At 54.3% G+C, this 21,296-nt stretch overlaps 1 protein-coding gene across 5 annotated transcripts in view; it reads right to left on the minus strand.

Moving 5' to 3' along the window:
- Sec16a (SEC16 homolog A, endoplasmic reticulum export factor) overlaps positions 1–11,406 on the minus strand; it is a 40,576-nt gene extending 29,170 nt beyond the window's left edge. For 4 of the 5 annotated variants that reach the window (XM_042680939.1, XM_042680938.1, XM_042680936.1 and 1 more), the window contains exons 1-2: positions 11,306–11,406; positions 325–3,988 (exon numbers count right to left, since the gene is read on the minus strand). In XM_042680939.1, the coding sequence (XP_042536873.1) occupies positions 325–3,921 (3,597 nt within the window). In that variant the 5' untranslated portion in view covers positions 3,922–3,988; positions 11,306–11,406. The remainder of the gene's footprint in view (positions 1–324; positions 3,989–11,305) is intronic. The other variant, XM_042680942.1, reaches the window with a different exon arrangement.
- Positions 11,407–21,296: the final 9,890 nt, after the last annotated feature.

The raw sequence follows: 21,296 nt of genomic DNA on the forward strand, positions 1-21,296 counted from the left end.
AAATCAACAAACATATGAGCTTCCAGAGGATAAACTTTGCAACACAGAGCTCTAATTCTGCACCAAATAGACAGGTGTTACAAGAAAGGGGGCTTTTTTGTCATATAAAATGGGATGCTGTGTTGTATTTAAAAAAAAGAAAAAAAGTTAGCAACAGCAATTCATTACAAGCAATTCAATGAACTGCTGTTGGTAGGAGCCTAAGGGAAGAGCTGGGTGGTAGCCAGAGAGAACTTTTCTCAGGTGCACTGTGAAGGCCTGGAGAGAAGAAATACAACGAACCAAAGTGAGGGCAGGAAGATGGCTGAACACTGGCACTCTTACCTGGTAATACAGGGAGGCTGTCCCAGGATCAGACAAATAGAGTGAGGGGTACTGGGACTGGTAGGCATCGTACAACGGTCTGTAATAGTAGTGGGATGCCAGGTCTGGAGGTGGTGGGCCAAATGCATTTGGAGGTGGTGGGTGCAGCCAGGGCTGCTCTGATCGTGGGGCTGCCTGGCTTGAGCTGGTGGACACAGCCGATGCACTGGAGGACTGAGGTGGCGGAGGCAGCAGCTGCTGGCCTGTGTCAGCTGGAGCTGGACTTGATGGCCGGGCTGAGCTTTGGGACCGTCCCTGTGCAGATGAACTTTCTGTATTGGCAGGTTCTGAACATGGTGCCTGGGGCACCTGGGGAGAAGTCTGTGGCTGAGGAGGGACGAGCTCTGGCTGGGCTTTTCCCACACCACACTGGTCCTGTGCATCTTTAGTCACCTGCTGATAGAAATGGTCTGCATTATGCGTTCCAGGCCCAGATTGTCTGGGATGATTGGCAACTGTTTGCTGAGAAGCTGGGCAGTCTGAAAAGGATGAGCTATACATTCTTCCAGAATTTTCCAAAGTTCTGTTTAGAGTGAAGTCTAGGGCTCCAACTGTTTCTTCACGGTTAGTGCACTGATCTGCCTTCTCATTATTACTAGGTACCAATGTACTGCTTGCAGGCGGGACTAAGGTCACACCTGGGCTTCCAGCAAAGCTATTAAACTCAGGAGGAACTCCTGCTGCACTGCGATTCTGACTTTCTGCAAGAGGAGTCTTTGGAACCGAATAGGACAGTGACTGAGCCAACAAACAGGCAGGCTGGCTAGAAACCATTTCAGAAGACCCAGAACCACGAGGCACACTGCTGGGGGCAGTACTGTTAGACAGAGACAAGCCAGTGGCAGTATTAGCTGGGACCCCAGATACTGCAGCATGGTCTCCAGAATCACCACCAGGAGGCGGGCTGTTACTCCCTTTGGCATTATCCCCCACTACGGCATCTCCCCAAGACTGAGTCTTCTCGTTAGGACTCACTAAAGACACGGAAAAATGAACAGGCTGAGCCAAATTATAGCTTTGGTCAGGCTGGGCAATCAGAATGGGTTGATTCTGCAAAGATTCGGTCGGTGGTGAAGACAGCAAACTTGCATAACCAGAACTGGCCTGCGATGGAAGGGCCTCCTCTTCGCCCACCTCTGGGGGGTTCTCAAGGTTTTCCGAAGCACCAAGGCCATCTTGGTTCTGCAGAGGTGGGGCAGCACCTGGCTTCCGCAGCTGCTGCCCAGACACTCCCTTGGCCAGAGGCTGAACAACTTCTGGCGGCTGGGGTTTTGCAGGCACGTACAGCGCAGGGGCAGCGGGGGCTAACAGGACGTTGCCACCAAAATCTGGCAGTTCATTTTGTGCCCACAGAGTTGTTGCTGGGCTTTCACACTTCACGGCTCCCTGTGTCCTGACTGAGGGCCTCTTCTCAGGTGTTGGGCGCATAGTATCCAATGGTGGCCCTGTATGTGGAAGTGTGTGTCCAGCTTCTGCAGTGGTGGTATGTGGCGGCAGGGGGCAGGCCTGGGGTGCAGTGAGGGTCTCCATGTTGTCTGGTGGCTGCTCCAGGTTACCTGGAGAGGCATCAGGCATCCTGGCAGCTGCTCTGCGCTTCTTCTGCTGGTCACGGGTTCCCCTCACTTCAACCACCATGTTGGCACGATCTGCCTCGACTGGTTTTACCCCAACTAAGTGAGATTTTACTGGTTCAAAAGAACTATTTGCGCTTGTCTGAAACACCCCTGTAGGTTTGGGAGGACTTGGAGCTGAGGGCTGAGACAGGCTGCTGCGGTAATTCTGGCTCCCGGTGGTCTCATCTGTCTCCCCTCCAACGGGAGAAGAGTCAATTTGTTTAAAAAAACTGCCTGAAGAATCATCTTCGGGTTTTCCGATTTCCTGCTGAATAAATGTGCTCCCCAATTCTTGGGGCCGGGTTGACCCTGGAGGACTCCTGTGGCTGTGGCCACTGTAGCTGGATGACACACTGTCAGACCGTGCAGGGTGCAGTGGCACTTCAGGGGCCTCGAGATGCAGTCCCCCACCTCTGGTGAGACCCACAGCACTAGGTCTGGGGGCACCTGGCCCAGGAGGGGCTCCGTATCGGAAATGATCATTCGAAGAGGAAGAGTCCAAACTCAGGGGCTCACTTGGCAGAACCTCCTGATTTTGAACAAACTCTAAGTTTTCCACATTCTCATACTGTGAGCCATGAGCACTGAGAGTCCCGGTGCCTGCCGCATCACCCCACATATCACCAGCAACGTTTCTAGCAGTTTGCTTATCGTGCTGAATGCCGGTAGACGGAGAAAAATAGGGCTGTGCACCAACTTCCTGCTGTGCAGTCTCACTGCTGGAGCCCTTGAGAAAGGCCTGGTAGACACCACCAGCTCCGTGTGCGGGCGGGAGCGGATGGCCCAGTCCAGGACTAGAGGAGAAACCATCCAAGTCCATTCTGCCAGCAAAGCTTGCTTTTTCAGATGAGAGATTCTCCTCATTTTCTGCCTCCTCTCCTTGGAAAAACATTGAGAGAGATCCTGAGGATGCTTCTAGTGGCGTCCGGCTAGTCCCAGTCCCCAAGGGATAGTGCACCTGGTTTTCTGGGCTATTTCCCTGAGTGAGCAGATTCACAAGGGCAGGGTCTAGCAAATGCTTATTTACTTCTGGATTTTGCATGAACTCTTGGCTTGCCCACGGACTTCCGATTCTGGGATTTTGCCTGGATGTATGCTGAGGGAGAAAGTGTGTTCCACTCCGCAGGTGAGCCACCTCAGTCCCTTCGCCCCCAGCCGAGGGTGCTGGGGGACACACCGTGGACGGAGAGGGGAAATGGGAAGTGCTGGTGGCCTGGGGTCCCACACTCTGAACAAGTCCCTCTGGGGAGGGCAAACAGTGATGCCGGGGAGTCTGTGAGTCTCCTGGCGCTGGCGCCCACTGACCTGGCATCTGTTGACTAGGCTGGGAGAAGAAGGAAGATGCTGATGGGGCTGCTACACCGTCATGTGGGGTGCGTCTATTCAGAGGTCTGTCGGGCCCAGGCCCACTCTCAGGCAGATGTCTCCCATGAGATGGGTCAGGACCCACTCCTGGAATGTAGTGAAGAGGATATGGTGGATTTTGAATTTCAGGCCCCGAGACAGAACTGACCTCAGTGCTCCTACTCATCTCAGATCCAGGCAGCAATGAAGGGATGGATGCAGTAGGAAACGGACTGGCATCTGTTCTCGGGTGTGACACAGGTCCTGGCAGAGACTCATGGGGTCCTTGGGAGCTATCTCCAGCATTTGTGTGAGGTGCAGGCAAACCAGACCACTGAGAACACACTGGGAAGGCTGAGCCATGCAAAGCAGGCAGGCTGCTCTTGGACGAGCTGCCCAAAGGTGTGTGTTGGCGCGTCTGTCTATTAAAAGCAAATGGATCTGTTACTGGCGGCAATGGGCAAGTTATCGGAGCTACTGGTGCATTATTACTGGCTGGCCTCCTGTAAGGACTGTTGCCACCCCAAAACATGCTCCGAGGATTCCCAGCCGGAGGGGGACCAGCCATGCTAGATGGGATTGCCTGGGGTGGCGGCTGCATGTCGGATCTTTCCCACAGGAGATGCTGCTTAAAGAGGAGGCAAGGTAGAGCTTTTCCTTAACTTGAGCTGGAAAAGAAAAGAAAAATGATCATAAAACCCATATTTACAGTCCTGACTATAATAAAGGAAACTATATGTGCATATAACTACATATTCTCTCTCTCTCTCTCTCTCTCAAAATGGCACCTAGTCAAATTCTGAGGACATCTTTCCCCTGCTTCTGCCCTAGCAAAGAACCTTGGAGCTACTTCAGGAAGCTCTGGAAGGGGCTGGATGAGGCAAGGACACTGAGGGCTTGGTCACCAGTGGTCTGAGTGAGTGTAGACACCCATGTCCCCTCTAGGACTTGTTAGATAGCCTGCTTCTGGATCCTCCCCACCCCAGCAGAGACAGGAGCAATCCGACAACCATTCTGATACTACCAGAAAATGCCTGCTAGTCCTAACACTGCTCTGTAAACTACCACCAGGTCCAAGAAGGAGCAACTGCACTACTGAGAAAAAAAAAAATCTGGAGCTATGCTCATGGCACAAGCGGCAGAGTGCTTTCTTAGCAAGGATGAGGTCCTGAACTCAAATCCTAGTACTACTGGATGGATGGATGGATGGATGGATGGGATGGGATGGAAAAGCTGGTATATGCTTATAATCTCAGCACCCCAGAGGCAGAGGCAGAGGATCATGAGTTTAAGACTGGCTGGTCCACATCAGTGGATTCCAGGTCATCACAGGCTTCATCGTGAGATACTATCTCAAAAAAAAAAATTCATTTCATACTTTTTGTGCATGTTATTTTTAAATCTGGAAAGAAAAACCCAAAAGTTTAAACTGTGCTCTCCCCTTTTCTTTAGTGAAAAGATATTATGAAAAACAGTTGTGCTAGCTGGGTTCTGGTGACTCACGCCTATAATCCTAGCTACTCAGGAGGTTGAAATTTGAGGATTACAGTTCAAAGCCAGCCCAGGCAAGAAAGTCCATGAGACTATCTCCAATAAACCATCAGAAAACCAGAAGTGGCGCTGTGGCTCAAGTGGTAGAGCACTTGCCTTGAGCTGAAGACAGCGCCCAGGCCCACAGTTCAAGACCCACAACCAAAAACAACAAATTATAAAAGTTACTAAATGTGCTAGACGCCTGTGGCTCACACCTGCAATCCTAGTTATTCAGGAGGCTGAGATCTGAGGACTGTGGTTTGAAGCCAGTCTGAACAGGAAAAGTCCATGAACCTCTTACCTCAAACTACTCAGAAAAGGCTGGAAGTGGCCCTGTGGTGTTAGTGGGTAGAGCACTACCCTTGAGAAAAGGAATCTCAGGGACAGCAGCCAGGCCCTGAGTTCAAGCCCCAGGACTGGTACACAAAAGTTACTAAATGCCTATTTTTTTTGGCCAGTCCTGGGGCTTGAACTCAGGGCTGGGGCACTGTCCCTGAGATTTTTTGCTCAAAGTTAGCACTGTACCACTTGAGCCACAGTGCCATTGCGGCTTTTTCTGTTTATGTGGTACTGAAAATCAAACCCAAGAGCTGGGCGCTGGTGGCTCACGCCTGTAATCCTAGCTACTCAGGAGGCTGAGATCTGAGGATCGCGGTTCAAAGCCAGCCCAGGCAGGAGAGACCGTGAGACTCCTATCTCCAATAAACCACCAGAAAACTGGAAGGGGCGCTGTAGCTCAAGTGGTAGAGTGCTCTCCTTGAACTGAAGAGCTGAGGGACAGCGCCCAGGCCCAGAGTTCAAGCCCCACGACCGACAAAAAAAAAAAAAAGAAAATCAAACCCAGGGCCTCATGCATTCGAGGCAAGCACTCTACCACTACGCCACCTTCCCAGCCCCTTCTCTCATTTGTTTATGATCTAGTTTTCATCTGAAAGCAGTGAAACAAAGTTGCCTCTGACCACTGGAACTGTAACTAGGCTGGGAATAAAAACCCTAAAAATAAGTTACAGCAGGTTTACAACTATGGGGTGATTGCTTTTACAAACTGCCAACAGGGATAAAGCTAAACTTTTCTAGAAAAAAAAAAAAGAAGAAAAATCCTCACTGAAATGTTGTTTTTGCTGCTCTTTGATTTTGAGTAAGACAAGATGAATACAATTCTGACAAACTAATGTCCTTTGGAAGCAAAATTCAAGTTCTGCACCGTGAAAATCCTTTTCTTGGCCTCTGTCCTTCTCCCCAGCATCACTCCCATAAGCAGATGTTAAGCTAATCCAAGAGAAAACTGAATCAAAGGAAGAAATCCTAGGAGGTTTCTAGGGTTCAATCCACACTTACCTTTTCTTTTTTTCTTTTTTTTTGGGGGGTTGGGGGTCCGGTCGTGGGTCCTGAACTCTGGGCCTGGGCGCTGTCCCTCAGCTCTTCAGCTCAAGGCTAGCGCTCTACGACTTGAGCCACAGCGCCACTTCCGGCTTTTTTTTTTCTGCTTATGTGGTGCTGAGGAATCAAACCCAGGGCCTCAGGCATGCAAGGCAAGCGCTCTACCACTGAGCCACCTTTCCAGCCCCACACTTATCTTTTCAGAAGTATGATGTTTATACCTTTGGAAATCTTTGATACATGGGTAAAAAGAAAACATTGATAGATGTATTTCTAAGAATGCCATTTGGAAATTTTGAAAGTTTCTAATCCTTACCTGAGCACTAATCCTTTGCATCTATGAATTTACTATTCTTACTGCCTCTACGTGTTCCTTCCTATGCTGACAGGGGACCCTTTCTAACTGACAAAGCGTCTTGAAACCCCACCTGAATTCAGTTAGGAACACCAGAGAGTTCACTTGGTATTCACTGTCATTTTTTAATTTTTGCATGTGTGCCAGTCCTGGGGCTTGAACTCAGGGCCTGAGCCCTGTCCCTGAGCTTCTTTTGCTCAAGGCTAGTGCTCTGCCACCTGAACCACAGCTCCACTTTTGGCTTCTTTTTTTTTTTTTTTGTCGGACGTGGGGCTTGAACTCTGGGCCTGGGCGCTGTCCCTCAGCTCTTCAGCTCAAGGCGAGCGCTCTACCACTTGAGCTACAGCGCCACTTCCGGTTTTCTGGTGGTTTATTGGAGATAGGAGTCTCACGGTCTCTCCTGCCCGGGCTGGCTTTGAACCGCGATCCTCAGATCTCAGCCTCCTGAGTAGCTAGGATTACAGGCGTGAGCCACCAGCACCCGGCTCCACTTTTGGCTTCTTTTGCTAACTGGACATAAGAGTCTCATGAACTTTCCTGCCTGAGCTGACTTCGAACTATGATCCTCAGATCTCAACCTCCTGAGTTGCTGGGATTATAGGCATGAGCCACCAGTGCCCAACTTCACTGTCATTTTAAAAGCAGGAACAGTTATAACTTCACCTCACATGGACCAAAGCTCTTTCCCCTGTCTCCCGCCCCCATTTCTCCTATGAGCTTGGATTCTCCTCCATTTGTCCAACAAAGACACAGCAACTCCTTACATCTCCACGTCACACTGAAACCAGGCTGCCAAGAAAAACAGGCCTCCTAGGTTATCTTCCAACACAAGACCCTTACCACTTTAAGCAGTTAAAAACAAAAACAAAATTTTAAAATAAAATCCATAACCCTACTACACTGCTGGTGGGAATGTAAAGTAGTACAACCACTCTTGAAAGCAGTCTGGAGGGTCCTCAAAAAACTACACATAGAGTTTCCCTATGACCCAGCCATATCACTCCTAGGCATCTACTCTGAGCATCATGAACCAGCATATGATAAAGACACCTGCACATCCATGTTCACTGCCACAATCCTGGCTATCCACAATAGCCCAGATATGGAAACAATCTAGATGCCCCACAATAGATGAGTGGATCCAAAAATGTTGTACCTATACCCAATGGAGTTTTACACAGCAGTTAGAAAGAATAAAATAATGACGTTTACAGGGAAATGGATGGAATTGGAACAAATCATGTTAAATGAGGTAAGCTAAGCTCAAAGAGACAAAGGATGCATATTCTCTCTGATAGCGGAGGTCAGATCTAAAACGTACTGGGATATGACAAATTACACAGGATTCTACATACTCATACACAGCGAAACCAAAAGAGGATAGTCTTGAGAGAGAATCACCTAAGCCCTTTTTTTTTTTTTTTTGGTGGGCCGTAGGGCTTGAACTCCGGGCTTGGGTGCTGTCCCTCAGCTCTTCAGCTCAAGGCAAGCTCTCTACCACTTGAGCCACAGCGCCACGTCCAGTTTTCTGGTGGCTTTTATTGGAGATAAGAATCTCACAGACTTTCCTGCCCGGGCTGGCTTTGAACTGCGATCCTCAGATCTCAGCCTCCTGAGTAGCTAGGATTACAGGCGTGAGCCACCAGCACCCGGCTTCCATGAGAGTCCTATCTCCAATAAACCACCAGATAACTGGAAGTAGCACTGTGGCTCAAGTGGTAGAGCACTCACCTTGAGCTGAAGAGCTCAAGGATAGTGTCCAGGCCCAGAATTCAAGCCCCAAGACTGACCGGGCGGGTGAACAGGTGTAGCAGAGAAGCACACTGAACACTGATGAAAGTGAACTACACAAATCATGGGTGACGATGGGAAGGAGGGAATGGGAGAGAACGAGGGCACAGAGGACACTGTATGAAAGGAAATGTACTTATTACCTGAAGCATATAATAAACATAACCCCTCTGTGTATCACCTCCACAATAACAAAAAACAAAAAACAAAAAATGAAATCCATAGCAGAGGCCTAGCGGGCAGATTCAGAGGCGTCACTGCGACAGCAGCCGGCCTCTGGTAAAGCAGCTCAGGGCAGCCACGTCTCTCAGTGCAACCTGTGTCTCCATTTTTAAAATGAGAAAGTCTGGCCGGGCGCTGGTAGCTCACCCCTGTAATCCTAGATACTCAGAGAAGGCTGAGATCTGAGGATCACCTTTCAAAGCCAGCCTGGGCAGGAAAATCCATGAGACTCATCTCCAATTAACCACCAGAAAACTGGAAGTGGTGCTGTGACTGAAGTGGTAGAGCACTTGCCTTGAGCTAAAGAGCTGAGGAACAGCACCCCGGCCCAGAGTTTAAGCCCCATGACTGGGGGGGTGGGGGGGAGGGGGGAAGAAAGCAAGAAAAGAGAGAGAGAGAGAAAGGAAGGAAGGAAATAAATGAGAGTTTGGATGTTTCTTTTTTCCTCCTTCTGAGTGTAATCTTATGCGTGTCTACTCATGGTAGACTCTCAGAAGGCCTAATCCCTATTGCTGTTTAATACAAAAATTCTATCCAAATCTGAATTAGACATTTTATACTCTTTTTTGCAGAAATTTAAAATTTGTTTTCTCAACTCTAGTGAATTAAGAATTTTGTTGTTGTTTTGTTGGTCACAGGCTTGAATTCTGGGCCTGGGCACTGTCTCTCAGCCCTTCAGATCAAGGCTAGCGCTCTACCACTTGAGTCGCAGCTCCACTTCCGGTTTTCTGGTGGTTAATTGAAGATAAGAGTCTCATCGACTTTCCTGCTTGAGCTGGCTTTGAACCTCGATCCTCAGATCTCAGCCTCTTGATAGGATTACAGATGAGAGCCACCAGCACCCAGCTAGAACTGTTTTATAAGCAAACATCACCTACAAAGGAGCACTGCCAGCCCTTATCATCCACAATTGAGAGCCTTTTAGCAAATGTTCTAATTCCATTTGGAACAATCTTATGATCTGAACATTGCTCTTTTAATCTTCTTTACTCACCAACAGAAAACAATGAACTGTCTGATATTTATCCCAGGATTATGGGAATTTCTGTTCTGTTCAGTAAGCTCTCTTAACTTTCTAAAAAGCACCTGTTTCAGAGAGACCTGCTGATCTTCTAGAAGATGTATTATTCATGAACACTGCTCTTCAGCCAAACTGACTCTGTACTTATGTAAGACTTCTCCAAGAGTAAGTTCAAATGGCTGGGCTATGGGATCAGAGGGTATTAGCTCTAGAGAGGACAAGGGAGTGATATTAGTGAGCACACCCCAAGTAATGAGCACACCTCAGCCAGCAAACGCCTCTCACTGCCTCCAGCTGTGTGAGACAAAAGGAGTGCACCAGGAAGCTCAGTTACCCTCTGCCCACAACCTCTTCTTGATGAGACCAGTGGCACTCCAGTTACACGAGGGGCATCTGGCATAAACATGATAAACCCCACCTCTTCTAAGGTACGAATCTGAAGAAAGCAGACAGGAGGTTGGAAGAGCCTAAACACTGCTAAAAATGAGGAAGTTCCACAAGGACACTCTGAAATTCATAAATGTTAACAGACGCAAGGAGGAATAATTTCAAAATCTGCATAGTGCTGGGCACAAGTGGCTCACACCAGTAATCCTCCCTACTCAGGAGGCTGAGATCTAAGGATCATGGCTCTAAGCCAGCCTAGGCAGAAAGGTTGTTAAGACTAAGACTCTTATCTCCAATTAACCTGCAAAAAAGCTGAAAGTGGAGATGTGGCTCAAGTGGTAGAATGCCAGCCTTGGGAGAAGCAAGAGATAGGTCTGAGTTAAAGCCATAGAACTAGCACACACACACACACACACAAACACACACACACAAACACACACACACACACGCTGCATGGTATCTCAGAAAATTTCCCTGACAAGTTGGAGATTCAGCGAGGTAAATCCCATGAGGAGTAACCAAGTCACAAGACCAAGGATGAATGCCTACTTCACCCCTTGTCTTGTCTTGTACAATACACTGGGCCAGAAACCTATGGCAGAGGATGGAGAAGGGCGGCAGGGCGGCTGCACGGCGCCGAAACGCGCAACAGCACGCGCAGGGACAGCTGTCTGTGGTTCCTCGCCGGCCTCCCCGGGGACGGCAACCGCGCCTCGGCTTAACCCGGCACCGCTCCGCCCCCCTCGGGTCCGTAGGCGAAGCGGCCAGGGCCGGCTCGGCGGGCCGTGGGCTCGGGGCGCCCAGGCTGCACCGCAGCGTCCAGCTTCCCCTGACCGACCCTGGGATCGGGCGCAGCCCGGGCCTCCTCGCGACGTTCTCAGCACCGAGCCAAGAAGCGAGCCACACCGAACTGCGGTTCCAACGCGCCCCCTCCGCGGCGCCGCTCCGGGAGGTCTCCGAGGCCGACGCCGCGGCCCCTTCCACGCCGCCCGGAGCCTCCTCGGCGGTCGCCCGCCACTAAGTCGCTGGCCTCTCCGGAGCGGGAGCGTCAGCGTCCGGCGACGGCGCCTCCCCAGCGGCCGCCCGCCCGGGCCAGGGAGGCCCCGACCGCGCCCCACGCCCGCCGCCGGCCCCGCACGCCGAGGCCCTGGTCGGTCGCTCTCACTGGCCCCAGCGTCTCACCGAGACGCGCCGCCCGCTCGGGGCTGGGCCCGGTGCCCACCGCGCCCGTCCTGGCCGTCCGCGGCCTCGCCCCAGCGGCTGGCCGCCGCCCTCCTCCGCACGCTCGCCCCTCACCCGCGCGACTGCAGCCCGGCCCCTCAAGCGCCGCGGGCCACAGCCCACCCGGCGGCGGTGACGAGTGCAGACATGGCAGCCGCCGGAGCCATCTTGGCATATCCGGCTCCGGTCGTCGCCGCCGACGTGTCCGCGGCGACGTCAGCACGCGCTCCACCCTAGCACCGCCCCCTGCCGCCGTCCAATACTTCACCGCCCCATTTCCCCTGTCCCGCCCCCTAACACCGCGTCCCCACCCACGCGGGTTCTTGGCCGCCCCAACCCTTCGTCACGCCATCTGGCCCCGCCCTTTACCCAATCATTGGTGGCCTCGTCCCATGGCCACGCCCCCAGGGGGCTGTCCTTCACAGCCCCAGCCCCGGGGCCCCGCCCCTCGCGAGTCGGGCGAGCCTTTGCAGCCGGCGAGGGTGGGGGGCGTTGCCTAGGTTACGACGGCTCTGCCTGCCACTCCTCCGTTTTGGGGATGTGAGAGGAGATAGGGGTTTTAAAGCGAGATCCCAAGTGAGACTCAGTACGGAAAGACCGAAGCCAGTAGCTCCACCCACCAGGAATGGCCACTCCACGGAGCCGAGCGCCCAAGCGGCCTTGCCTCCAGCGCGGTCCTCCTTTCCGTTGAGCTCGGTGGCAGGCCGGCGGGCCGAACGCGCTTGCGCCGCACCGCCCGCCTGGTGAGCGTCGACGTCAGGCCGCGCATGCGCCACGCCGCGCCGGTTACCTGGTTACCGCCTGCGGACGCCGCGGGCCGGTTCCGGGCCGGCCGGGGCGCCCTTCCGCCCTTCCGTGGCTCGGCCCGGATCCCCGCCCGCCCGGCTGCCCTGCCCGGCGCCTCCGCAGCCGAGGCCCGCGTCTCGGGGTCCCCGCGGAGGGGACGCTTCGATCCGAGCTCGCTGGGCCGCCCGCGCCCGCGCCGCCCGCGGGAGGTCTCGGAAGAGGTGGGTGCTGGCGCCTCGCCCTCCCCCGCCGACGAGCTCGGCCGGGCCCACTCACCCGCACCCTGCCCTGGAGGCCGGGGCCCGGCCCGGGGGGCCGGCGGACCGGGGCACGCGAGGTGACGCCGGCGGGGAGCAGCGCCCAGGCAGAGCTGCAGGCCAGCTGGGCCGAGCCGACGTGGCGCTCTGCTCAGCTAACATTTACCTTTCTGGAGCCAGGTTCCAAGGGGGACACGTGGTGGGACTCCACCCTCGGCCTCCCCACCTTGACCAGGCACTCCGAGTCGCTCCGACCCACCTCTCCGCAGAGGGTGGCAGGGTGGAGAGGTGAAGCTGGCGACCTCAGTCTCCAGCTCACTCCTCCTCCTCCGGTAGGGAAGCCATGGCTGGCCCAGTGTCCAGGCCTGATGACTCATATGGAGAGCCAGAGAGCTGAGTGTAGAATGCGGGCCTCCTCTTTCCTCCCCCGGGCAGGGATGTTAAGAGAGTCAGCTGAGTTGTCTAGTTCTAGTCCCTGCAGGCGACTGCTCTCCCGCCTCCAGCTGAGAGGAGCAAGCTCCTCAGGCCCCTGGGCCCGTGAGGCCGGATCTCTAGAGTCACAGATCCTCCATTAGGACCTAGCTTGTTCTCAGGTGCTGTGTGCCCTTTGTTTGCTTCCTTAACCGCTCTGAGTATCAAGTTCCTCTCTTAAGATGAAATCTGGATGGTAATAGGGTGCTGTTGATGCACCAGGCATAAACTGAGATGGGGTGGATAGGGCATCTGGTGACCAGCAGGGCACACACAGGGGCCTGTGCTAGAAGGAAGCAATGGCCTTAGTACTGCTGCTGCTCCCCCCGCCCTGCCTGCCACTTCCCATTGGTGCTTGGAGGCTGGAAAGTTCTCCTGGACCTCTGGGTGGGCATTGGGTATGGAGCTGAAACTGGGCTGTGCCACCCTGGAGCACACAGAGCACAGGGCTCATGTGTGAGGAGACTGTGCTGGAAGTCGCTGTCCACTGTCACCCAGAGCTTCATCATTGTGTTCTCTCCCCTCGCTGTGCTGCCGGCAGGGTAGCACCTGGGCGCCCGCCACATAGCTGGTCCTCACTGTGCCAGACTTTGAGTGTAAGCTACACACAGGATCGTGAAAAGTTCATGCTATCTTGTAACGAGGTTTTACTTATTACACATTGAAATGATAGCATTCTGGGTAATTTGGAAATAAAATGCATCATTAAGTTGGTTCACCTGTTTTTTTTTTTTTCTTGATTATGATTAGGAGAGCTGAAGTTCTGTGTGTGGCTGGTGTTATGTACCTGCTGCACACTGCTGGCTTAGGTGGCATACACGTGGCTGCAGGGCCAGCCCGGGCTAGTGGGAGGCCTAAAGGGTGGAGCTGGCTCCTGCCTGCCTCTGGGAGACCAGCCAGACCTCCATCTGCACCTGAGGAGGGAGGAGTGTGCGAGGGGTTGGCCGAGCAGCCAAACCAGAAGCATGCTGGGGTCTAGGGACAGACACCAGATAATCACATGCTAGCCTGGGCCTCCTCTGCACACCTTCTAGAATGGTCCTCACTGGGTGAGAAGGGGGCACCCATCAGCCTTGGGGTTGGCCAGTAATCACACCGTGGTATCTCCAGCATCTTGAAGCAGGTTGGCCCATGGCAGGTCTTAGAGAATGTTTTTTTGTTTGTTTTTTTTTTGAGTCATGGAACCACACACCCACCATATAAGGCTGTATAAACTACAGAAGCCACGGGGGGCAGAGTAGAAGGCCCTAGGCAGATACTGACTGTCAGCATCTGGAAGATACTGCCACTGCCAGTCAGGGCTAGAGGAAGAACAAATGACCTGGGCTCTCTTAGTTGTAGTGGAGCACTGGAAAAGTGGGGGACCTTCTCCCTAACGTGGGGTGCAGTTGTTTGCTGAGCCCTACCATGTGCTGGGCACCGCTGGGGCTGGGCAGAGGCCGGAGGAGCCGGGCAACAGGCCGTGCGCTGGACAGCCCTGGGTGTGGGAGCAGGGAAACATCCGGAGGAAGGGCGGGGGAAGCGGGAAAGGGTGGTCTGGGCCGCAGAGAGGCTGGCAGAGGTCAGCTTCTGCAGACTCTGAAGGACGGGCAGGATATGTGGAAGAAAAGGGACTTTGGTGAGATTCACAGCAGGAAGCAGCTCAGTCTCCAGAAGGTGAGGTGAGAATCTCGAGGATCCCAGAGGCATCTCAGGTGACCCAGGTAAAGGTGGAGCTGCTGGGGCAAATGGTATATACGCCCCTCCCTCCCTCCCCGCTGTGACCCCTCTGGATTGGGACCCAACTGTGCAATCCCTGAGAAAGCCCACCCGCGGCACAGCACGCAGCTCAGAGCACAGGTGTGCTTTTGTGGTGATGGTTGTCTTGTCCAGGACCAGGGTGTGAACTGGGGACCTCGCCCTTACACAGCTTGCTAGGCTGCTGCTCTGTCACTTGAGCCATGCCTCCAGCCCTGCTTTTTGCTGGTGGTTTTGGAGATGGAGTCTCATAGGCTTTTCTACTTGCGTTGGTTTTGAAATGCTATCCTCCAGATCTCAGCCTCCTGAGTAGCTAGGATTACAGGAGTGAGCAACCAGTGTGCAGCACAGGTGTGATTTAAGTGGCAGGTGTGGACTTGGTACCCTGAGGGTCTGAGGAGGGAAGGGCCTTGGGTCTCCTCAGAGGGGGGGGGTTCTGGTATCTGAGGGATGTCACTGGCCAAGCTGATTGTGGCCTGGATTCCCAGCAGAGTGGCCTGCTGAGCCCTGTCCACCGTTCTCTGTGAGCACATTTCCCTGTTTGAGGTGATCAGACCCCAGGGCCGCCTGGTCCTGCAAGCAGAGATGATCCCTGATGTGGAACGTGGAAGAATTCTCCCTCACTTTACACCTCAGTTTTCTCATCTATAACACTTTCCAGGATGCTTACAAATCCAGGACGGTCACCGCTGGCTGAGAGCCCTGGCAGAGCCCTGGCAGCAGGGGGAGGCAGAGAGCCACCTCCAAGTGGCTCAGGAGGGAGCGGCAGGGCTTGGCGTCCAGGATGCCTGGGGCTCACTGTAGGGGGCTCATTCTGGATACTCACTGCAGCCCCCAAGGGTGACCTCTCACCTCAAGTCTCCCCCGGAGGCAGGAACTTGAGCTTCATGGAAAACAGGAAATGTGTTTCATGCTCTGAGCTCAGCAGTGTGGCCCTCACCTCTCTGAGGGCCGGTGGTGTTACTCTTACGCACAGAGGCCTGCACTGGCCATTAGCGCACATTCAGGCCAGCAGGTGGCCAGCCGGCCTCCAGGTCAGGGTCCTGTTCCCTCCTCTCCTCTCCTCTTCAGCTAAGGAGTTGGGAGAGAATAGCTCCACCAGCCTCTTTGGGGTCACCTGGGTGGCCACAGGCTTCCTAGAACTTAGATTTTTTTGTGCCAGGACCAAACGCTGTAACAGAGGGTGTGTTTACACCTAGCCAGAGAACACTTTGAGCAGTAAACCCAACACAGCCTATGACCTAGGAACACACAAGGTTTTAGAGGATTATAGATGCACACGGTCCCTTGATTGCACATCACACGCTATGGGGCCCAGGAAGGAGCTGCAAGGTAAAGGTGTGGTGGAGAGCAGTGCCAGCCTACCTGAGGGCACGTCCCTGCCACACTGTTAATGTCTGCCCATGCAATACCGGCCGAGGGCACTTCCCTGCCACACCAATACGTCTGCCCGTGCAATGCAGGCTGCAGGCCTCCGCCTGAGGGCCTGCGTGTCTCCACCTTGCCTTGTGGATGGCGACCGTGTCACTATGGGGTTTCTGGGCTCGAAAACCCACAGGTGGGACCCCCAGAACATGGGAAGCCCATGACGACAGCAGCAGCCTCAGCCACACACAGTGCCAGAGGCCAGGAGAGCCCCTGCCATCCCACACCTGTGTGGGGGGGGGGCTGGTGAGCCCCTAGACCACAGCAGGCAGGCCCCACCGCAGCATGGGCGGTACTGTGCCCTTCAAGCCTGGCACCCAGAATAGCTCTTCCCCAAATCAGCCCCACTGAGCCCACACTGCAGACTGGAAGACGTGAGTCCTTTGTGTTGTGATGAGGGGGTCCTTTGTGAACAAGGGCCCTGCAACATGCCACCCAGAGACCCAGGGTACATACAGCACCCCACACACACTTGGGAAGGGTCCCTCAGTAAAGAAGCCCTGTTTTCTCTGGCTCAGGGTTTCCCACTGACCACCCAGGGGACACCTCTCTTCTGAAATATGCACCATAGCTCAGCTTCCTGCAGCTACTCGGGAATCTGCTGTTCACGTACAGTGTGAAAATACCTTTACACAAAAATGCCAGGAGCCTCTGTTGGGGCTGCGGGCCGCCATCATCTCTGCCTCTGCCGGTAGCACTGTCTGCCGCCACAGGAGGCTTAGGAGGAAGTGGCTTGCGTTGATCCCTGAGGAGCCGAGGAGCCCCATGGGAGAAGCAGCCGCCGCAGAGCCTCTGGTGTCTCAATGGGGCAGCGGTGTTGGTTGGCCTGGGGCAGGTGAAGGCTTCAAAGCGTCATGGCTAATAAATTGGGATGACCCGCCCCTATGTTGGGTTTGGGCCCCTGATGCTGTGGGGTCCCTCTTTGTCCCAGCCAGAGAGGCACAGGGCCACCCTTGAGCTTCATGCTGGCTGCAGCAGTGAGCGAATCCCCGGGGCTGCAGTTTGTTTTGCTGGGGGTGGTGGGGGAGGGGGGCCGGCAAGGTGGGGACGGGGGTCAATGTTGATTTGGGGAGGTCTGAACCTGCACTGAATAGGACAGTCGTCACAATCCAGGTACGATGTCTGAGTAGCTGAAATGTGACCAGTCCATCCTCACGTGTGAGGCTGTGTAAAACACAGGCTACATTTCAGACACAGCCAGAAAAGAGGTTGAGGATGTAAAATCCCTCTTGGTCTATTTATATTGATTGCTTGTTGAAAGATAATATTTTGGATCAATTGGATGAACTGAGATGTTGCCAATTCTCTCCCTGCCCCTCGCTTGGCAGTTAAAAGTCACAGCTGGAGCTTGTCAGGCGAGGCCTGTACTACTTGAGCCACCACCCCAACCTTTTTTTTAGGAAGGGTCTCTTGTTTTGATGTGGGGTGCCATGGCATGGGCTGTGACCCTTTTATTTATTGTCTCCTGTGTAGCAGGGATCACAGGCATTAGCCACCGTACTCGGCTTCTACTGATTTCTCTTTACCTTTTTAAAGTGGCGACTGGAGGAAGACAGCCATGCGGCTTCAGCTGCACCGTGCTGGCCAGGGCTGCCCTGGGAAGTCCTTCCTCTTGGAGGGGACGAGGCTCTAGCCCGAACTGCGCAGGCTGTCATGGAGCGAGGAGGGCTGGCAGGGAAAGGGGCAGCCCTGGGGTTGACTTACATGACTTGAGTGTTGAAAAGTGGAAGATTCCAGATCCTTGGAAGTGATACCCCTGCTGGCCAGTGCCCTGGGCTTCTGGGGCTGTGTTCCTGGAGGTGCGTTCGGCATCTGAGAGGTGGCCTGGGCCTTGCATTTGTCATCGTTTGGGACTGCTGTAACAGAGCAGTGCACACACACACACACACACACACACACACACACACACACACACACACACACAGGGTGACAGCGTGGCTCAGTGGTAGAGCGCTTGCCTTGCATGCATGAGGCCCTGGGTTCGATTCCTCAGCGCCACATAAACAGAAAATGCTGGAAGTGGCTCTGGCTCAAGTGGTAGGGCTTGAACTGAAGAGCTAAGGGACAGCGCCCAGGCCCAGAGTTCGGGCCCCACGACCGACAAAAAAAAAATTTATTCTGCAGTTCTGGAGACTAGAGTCCTGCGATCAAGGAATGTACTAGGTTCCTAGTACCAAGGTACTAGGGCTGGTTCCTCCCAAGAGCTCTTATTTCCACCTGCAGGTGCTTTTACCCTTGGCCCTCCCTCGCTGTGCTGGCTGCGTCCTGTCCTCTCCTTATAAGGACTCACTAGATCCGTGTCTTAATGGCCTCCGTAAAGGCCCTGCGCCTCGTGACTGGCCTCCGTCTCCTAGCCAGAGTGACTCCATCTTGCACCATTTAGTGCCAGACTGCAGCACCCAAGCCCTCCTTCCCCGGGACGACAGTGTCTGCCCACGCCTGCAATCCCCACCCCCATGAGGGGGAAGGAGCTCACAAAATGTGCAACTTTGTCAAGGTCATTTGAGTTGTAGTCACTTCTGTTCTGACACGAGGTGTCGCTGTCGTCCAGACACTGCTATAAACTCCGAAGACTCATGGGAAGTGTGTGTGTGTGTGTGTGTGTGTGTGTGTGTGTGTGTGTGTGTGTGTGTGTTCTAGGAGACTACGAGAATCCAGGGGACAGGTCTATAGGAGATATGGACCAGGCCCGGGCTAGGTAAATACAGTCCCTTGTAGTTGTCCACTGCTCTTTGAGTAACCTCCACTAAGACTCGTTTTCTCATACAGGCTGGACTTGTATATGTCATTCTTTAGGCTGTGGGTGTCAGCACAGTTTGGAAGTACACAACTCTTCAGCCCTCCTGGGGAAATTCACACATACCCTGTCCCCAAGTACAGCCCCATTCTAAGGTCCTGGGGCTTGGGGACTTCAACATAAGAATTCAGCCCAACACGGACTCTGGAGCAGGGTGTCTTGTCTGAGCTTGAGAGAAGGGCTGTGTCCCTCGGGGGTGTCCACGTAGTGCTGGGCAGGGCAGCTCCTTGGTGGAGCCTGGCAGAACAGGTAAGTACAAGCTGGAGGTTGATGCAGGACCCCCTGCATCCGGGCTGTGTGGATGGAGTGGGCCTCCTGGGGTCCCTTGGGGACATCCATGCCACTTCCCGTGACTCTGTTGGGCACCGGGGCATCACGGGCAGTGCTCAGGCAAGGCCAGTGGTGGGCTGTGGGCAGTATGTGGAGGGCAGGGGCCGTGCTGAGGTCAGGCTGAGGCCAGGGGCTGGCTTCTATAAGGAGCTCATCTCCATGTGCCTGAATCCACTTTTAGTTGGATGCTGAGCAGGACTGGTTTAAACATGGGAAGGCCTAGGCTCAGAGTCTACCCGGCTCTCCTCCCTGAGCACCTCCCAGATGCCAGGGGCTCCACGGCTTCCTGGGAAGCGGAGTTCTCCTTCGAGTAGAGGTCACGCTGGAGCCAGCTCGGCACCCGGGAGGCTGAGACGGGAGCATCATGGTTGTGAGTCTAGCCTGAGTTATACACTGAGACTGTCTCTAAAAGGAAGCCAGCTGAGGGTCACCTGTCCTTGCATCGTGGGGATGGGGTCGACCCCTTGCTAGTCCCTTCCCTTTTCAGATGTTATGGTGAGGCTCAAAGTCCAGCAGAATAACCTTTTTAGCATGTACAGCTCAGGGGCATGCATAGAACCAGGCGGGCACTGCCAGTTTCCCAGGGCTGGAACCTCCACAGCCCTCCAGTCCTCAACCTCCTCCCGCCCCTCCCCAGGACCGTCAGTCTGTGTTTGGTCTACCGATGCGATTATTGAGGTCCTTTGCTATGGATGGAGTCCTTTGGGGACTGGCCGGAGGCCCTCCAACCATCCACATGGTAGCAGGTGTCAAAGCAAACTTGCTTCTTTTTTTTTTTTTTTGGTCCGGTTGTGGGTCTGAACTCTGGGCCTGGGCGCTGTCCCTCAGCTCTTCAGCTCAAGGCTAGTGCTCTACCACTTGAGCCACTGCACCACTTCCGGCTTTTTTTTCTGCTTATGTGGTGCTGAGGAATCGAACCCAGGGCCTCATGCTTGCAAGGCAAGCGCTCTACCACTGAGCCACCTTCCCAGCCCACAAACTTGCTTTTTATGGCTGAATAGTCCATTGCGTATGTGTCAGTCAGGGTTCTGTGGAAACAGCCAATGGAGTATACACAGAGAGAAACCCCGGGTTCACCCGTTCTCAGACCTCAGACATTGTGGGGAGCGGATGCACATGGTGTGGGTGAGATACAGAGTCCCGCTAGGGGACCCAGGAAAGCCAGTGGGTTAAAGGAAGTTCTTGTCCGAAGGCCATCGGGCAGGAGGTCAAAGAAAGGCCCGGCTGGTGTTTGAGGGCGAGGCATGGAGGCCTCACAGGTCGGGTGACTCCCCCTACCTGGGCTTTTGTTCTACTCAGACCTTTAGCTGATTGGAGAGCCCCTCCACGCAGAAGAGCAAAGACCCTCTGCTTTGCTCCTCGTGTCCAGTCATGCTCCAGTGGATGCCGGATGGTCATGGTGACCCTCAAAGTGCCCCTCACAGCAAGGGCGGACCATGCACGATGCAGCCTGCTGTCCGTGCAGCACTGTGAACATGCTGGTTTTCCAGACCTGCAGCCCTGTCTCAATCGCCATTTCTATACGCCATTTCCACCTTGGAATGACTTGTGTGCTGGTGTTCTTTGGGCAGAATTCAGGCTGAGTCCACAGCTCTAGAGACCAGACTCCTGACCCTGAGCTTGACAGGGCCAGGGGAAAGGGGCCACACCCAAACACAACAGAGAAATCCCGGGCCCACAGCTCACACTTGTGCTCAGAGAGCCAAGTCTGGGCCTCCTCTTGTCACTTTGGTTTGAGGCTAGTGTGATGGCTAGTTTCGGGGGGGGGTGTAGGAGGAGAGCTCTCGAAGGACCTATATCTGCACTGGGCCGTTTCTGTTCATAGGGTTCCTCCAACCCTCTGGACTCACCATGCCCAGCCCCACGCTGCCATGCTCTGCAGCTCCCCTTGCCCTCCTGCTGGGGCTCAGTGTTCACGACTGTCCAGGGCCCCTCCCTCTGCCTTCCGGACCACTGCAGCCTGTCTAGGCTGTGGCTAGGGTGGGCAAGGTGACCCCTCCCCTCGGAAGGGCAGGAGCCGCGGGGGGGGGGGGGGCGGGAGGCTCCTGCTGGGTTCCCTCCAAATGGAAAGCTCCCTCCAGGTTGCAGCCTCCCGCGCGCACCCCCCCCCCCAGCCCGTGGTGAGGGTGGGCTGCAGGCCCCTGTGGGACGTTGGAAATGGCATGGTCCCCACTTCGTTGCACTCCTGTGTTGGACGAGACCGTCCTGCTGAGGGAGCCAAGTGACACGGGGGGGGGGGGGGGGGGGGTGTTAAGCAAAATCC

Source organism: Dipodomys spectabilis, unplaced genomic scaffold (genome assembly GCF_019054845.1).
Source record: "Dipodomys spectabilis isolate Male_0828 unplaced genomic scaffold, ASM1905484v1 ptg000067l, whole genome shotgun sequence".
In the NCBI taxonomy this organism is placed as follows: Eukaryota; Metazoa; Chordata; class Mammalia; order Rodentia; family Heteromyidae; genus Dipodomys; species Dipodomys spectabilis.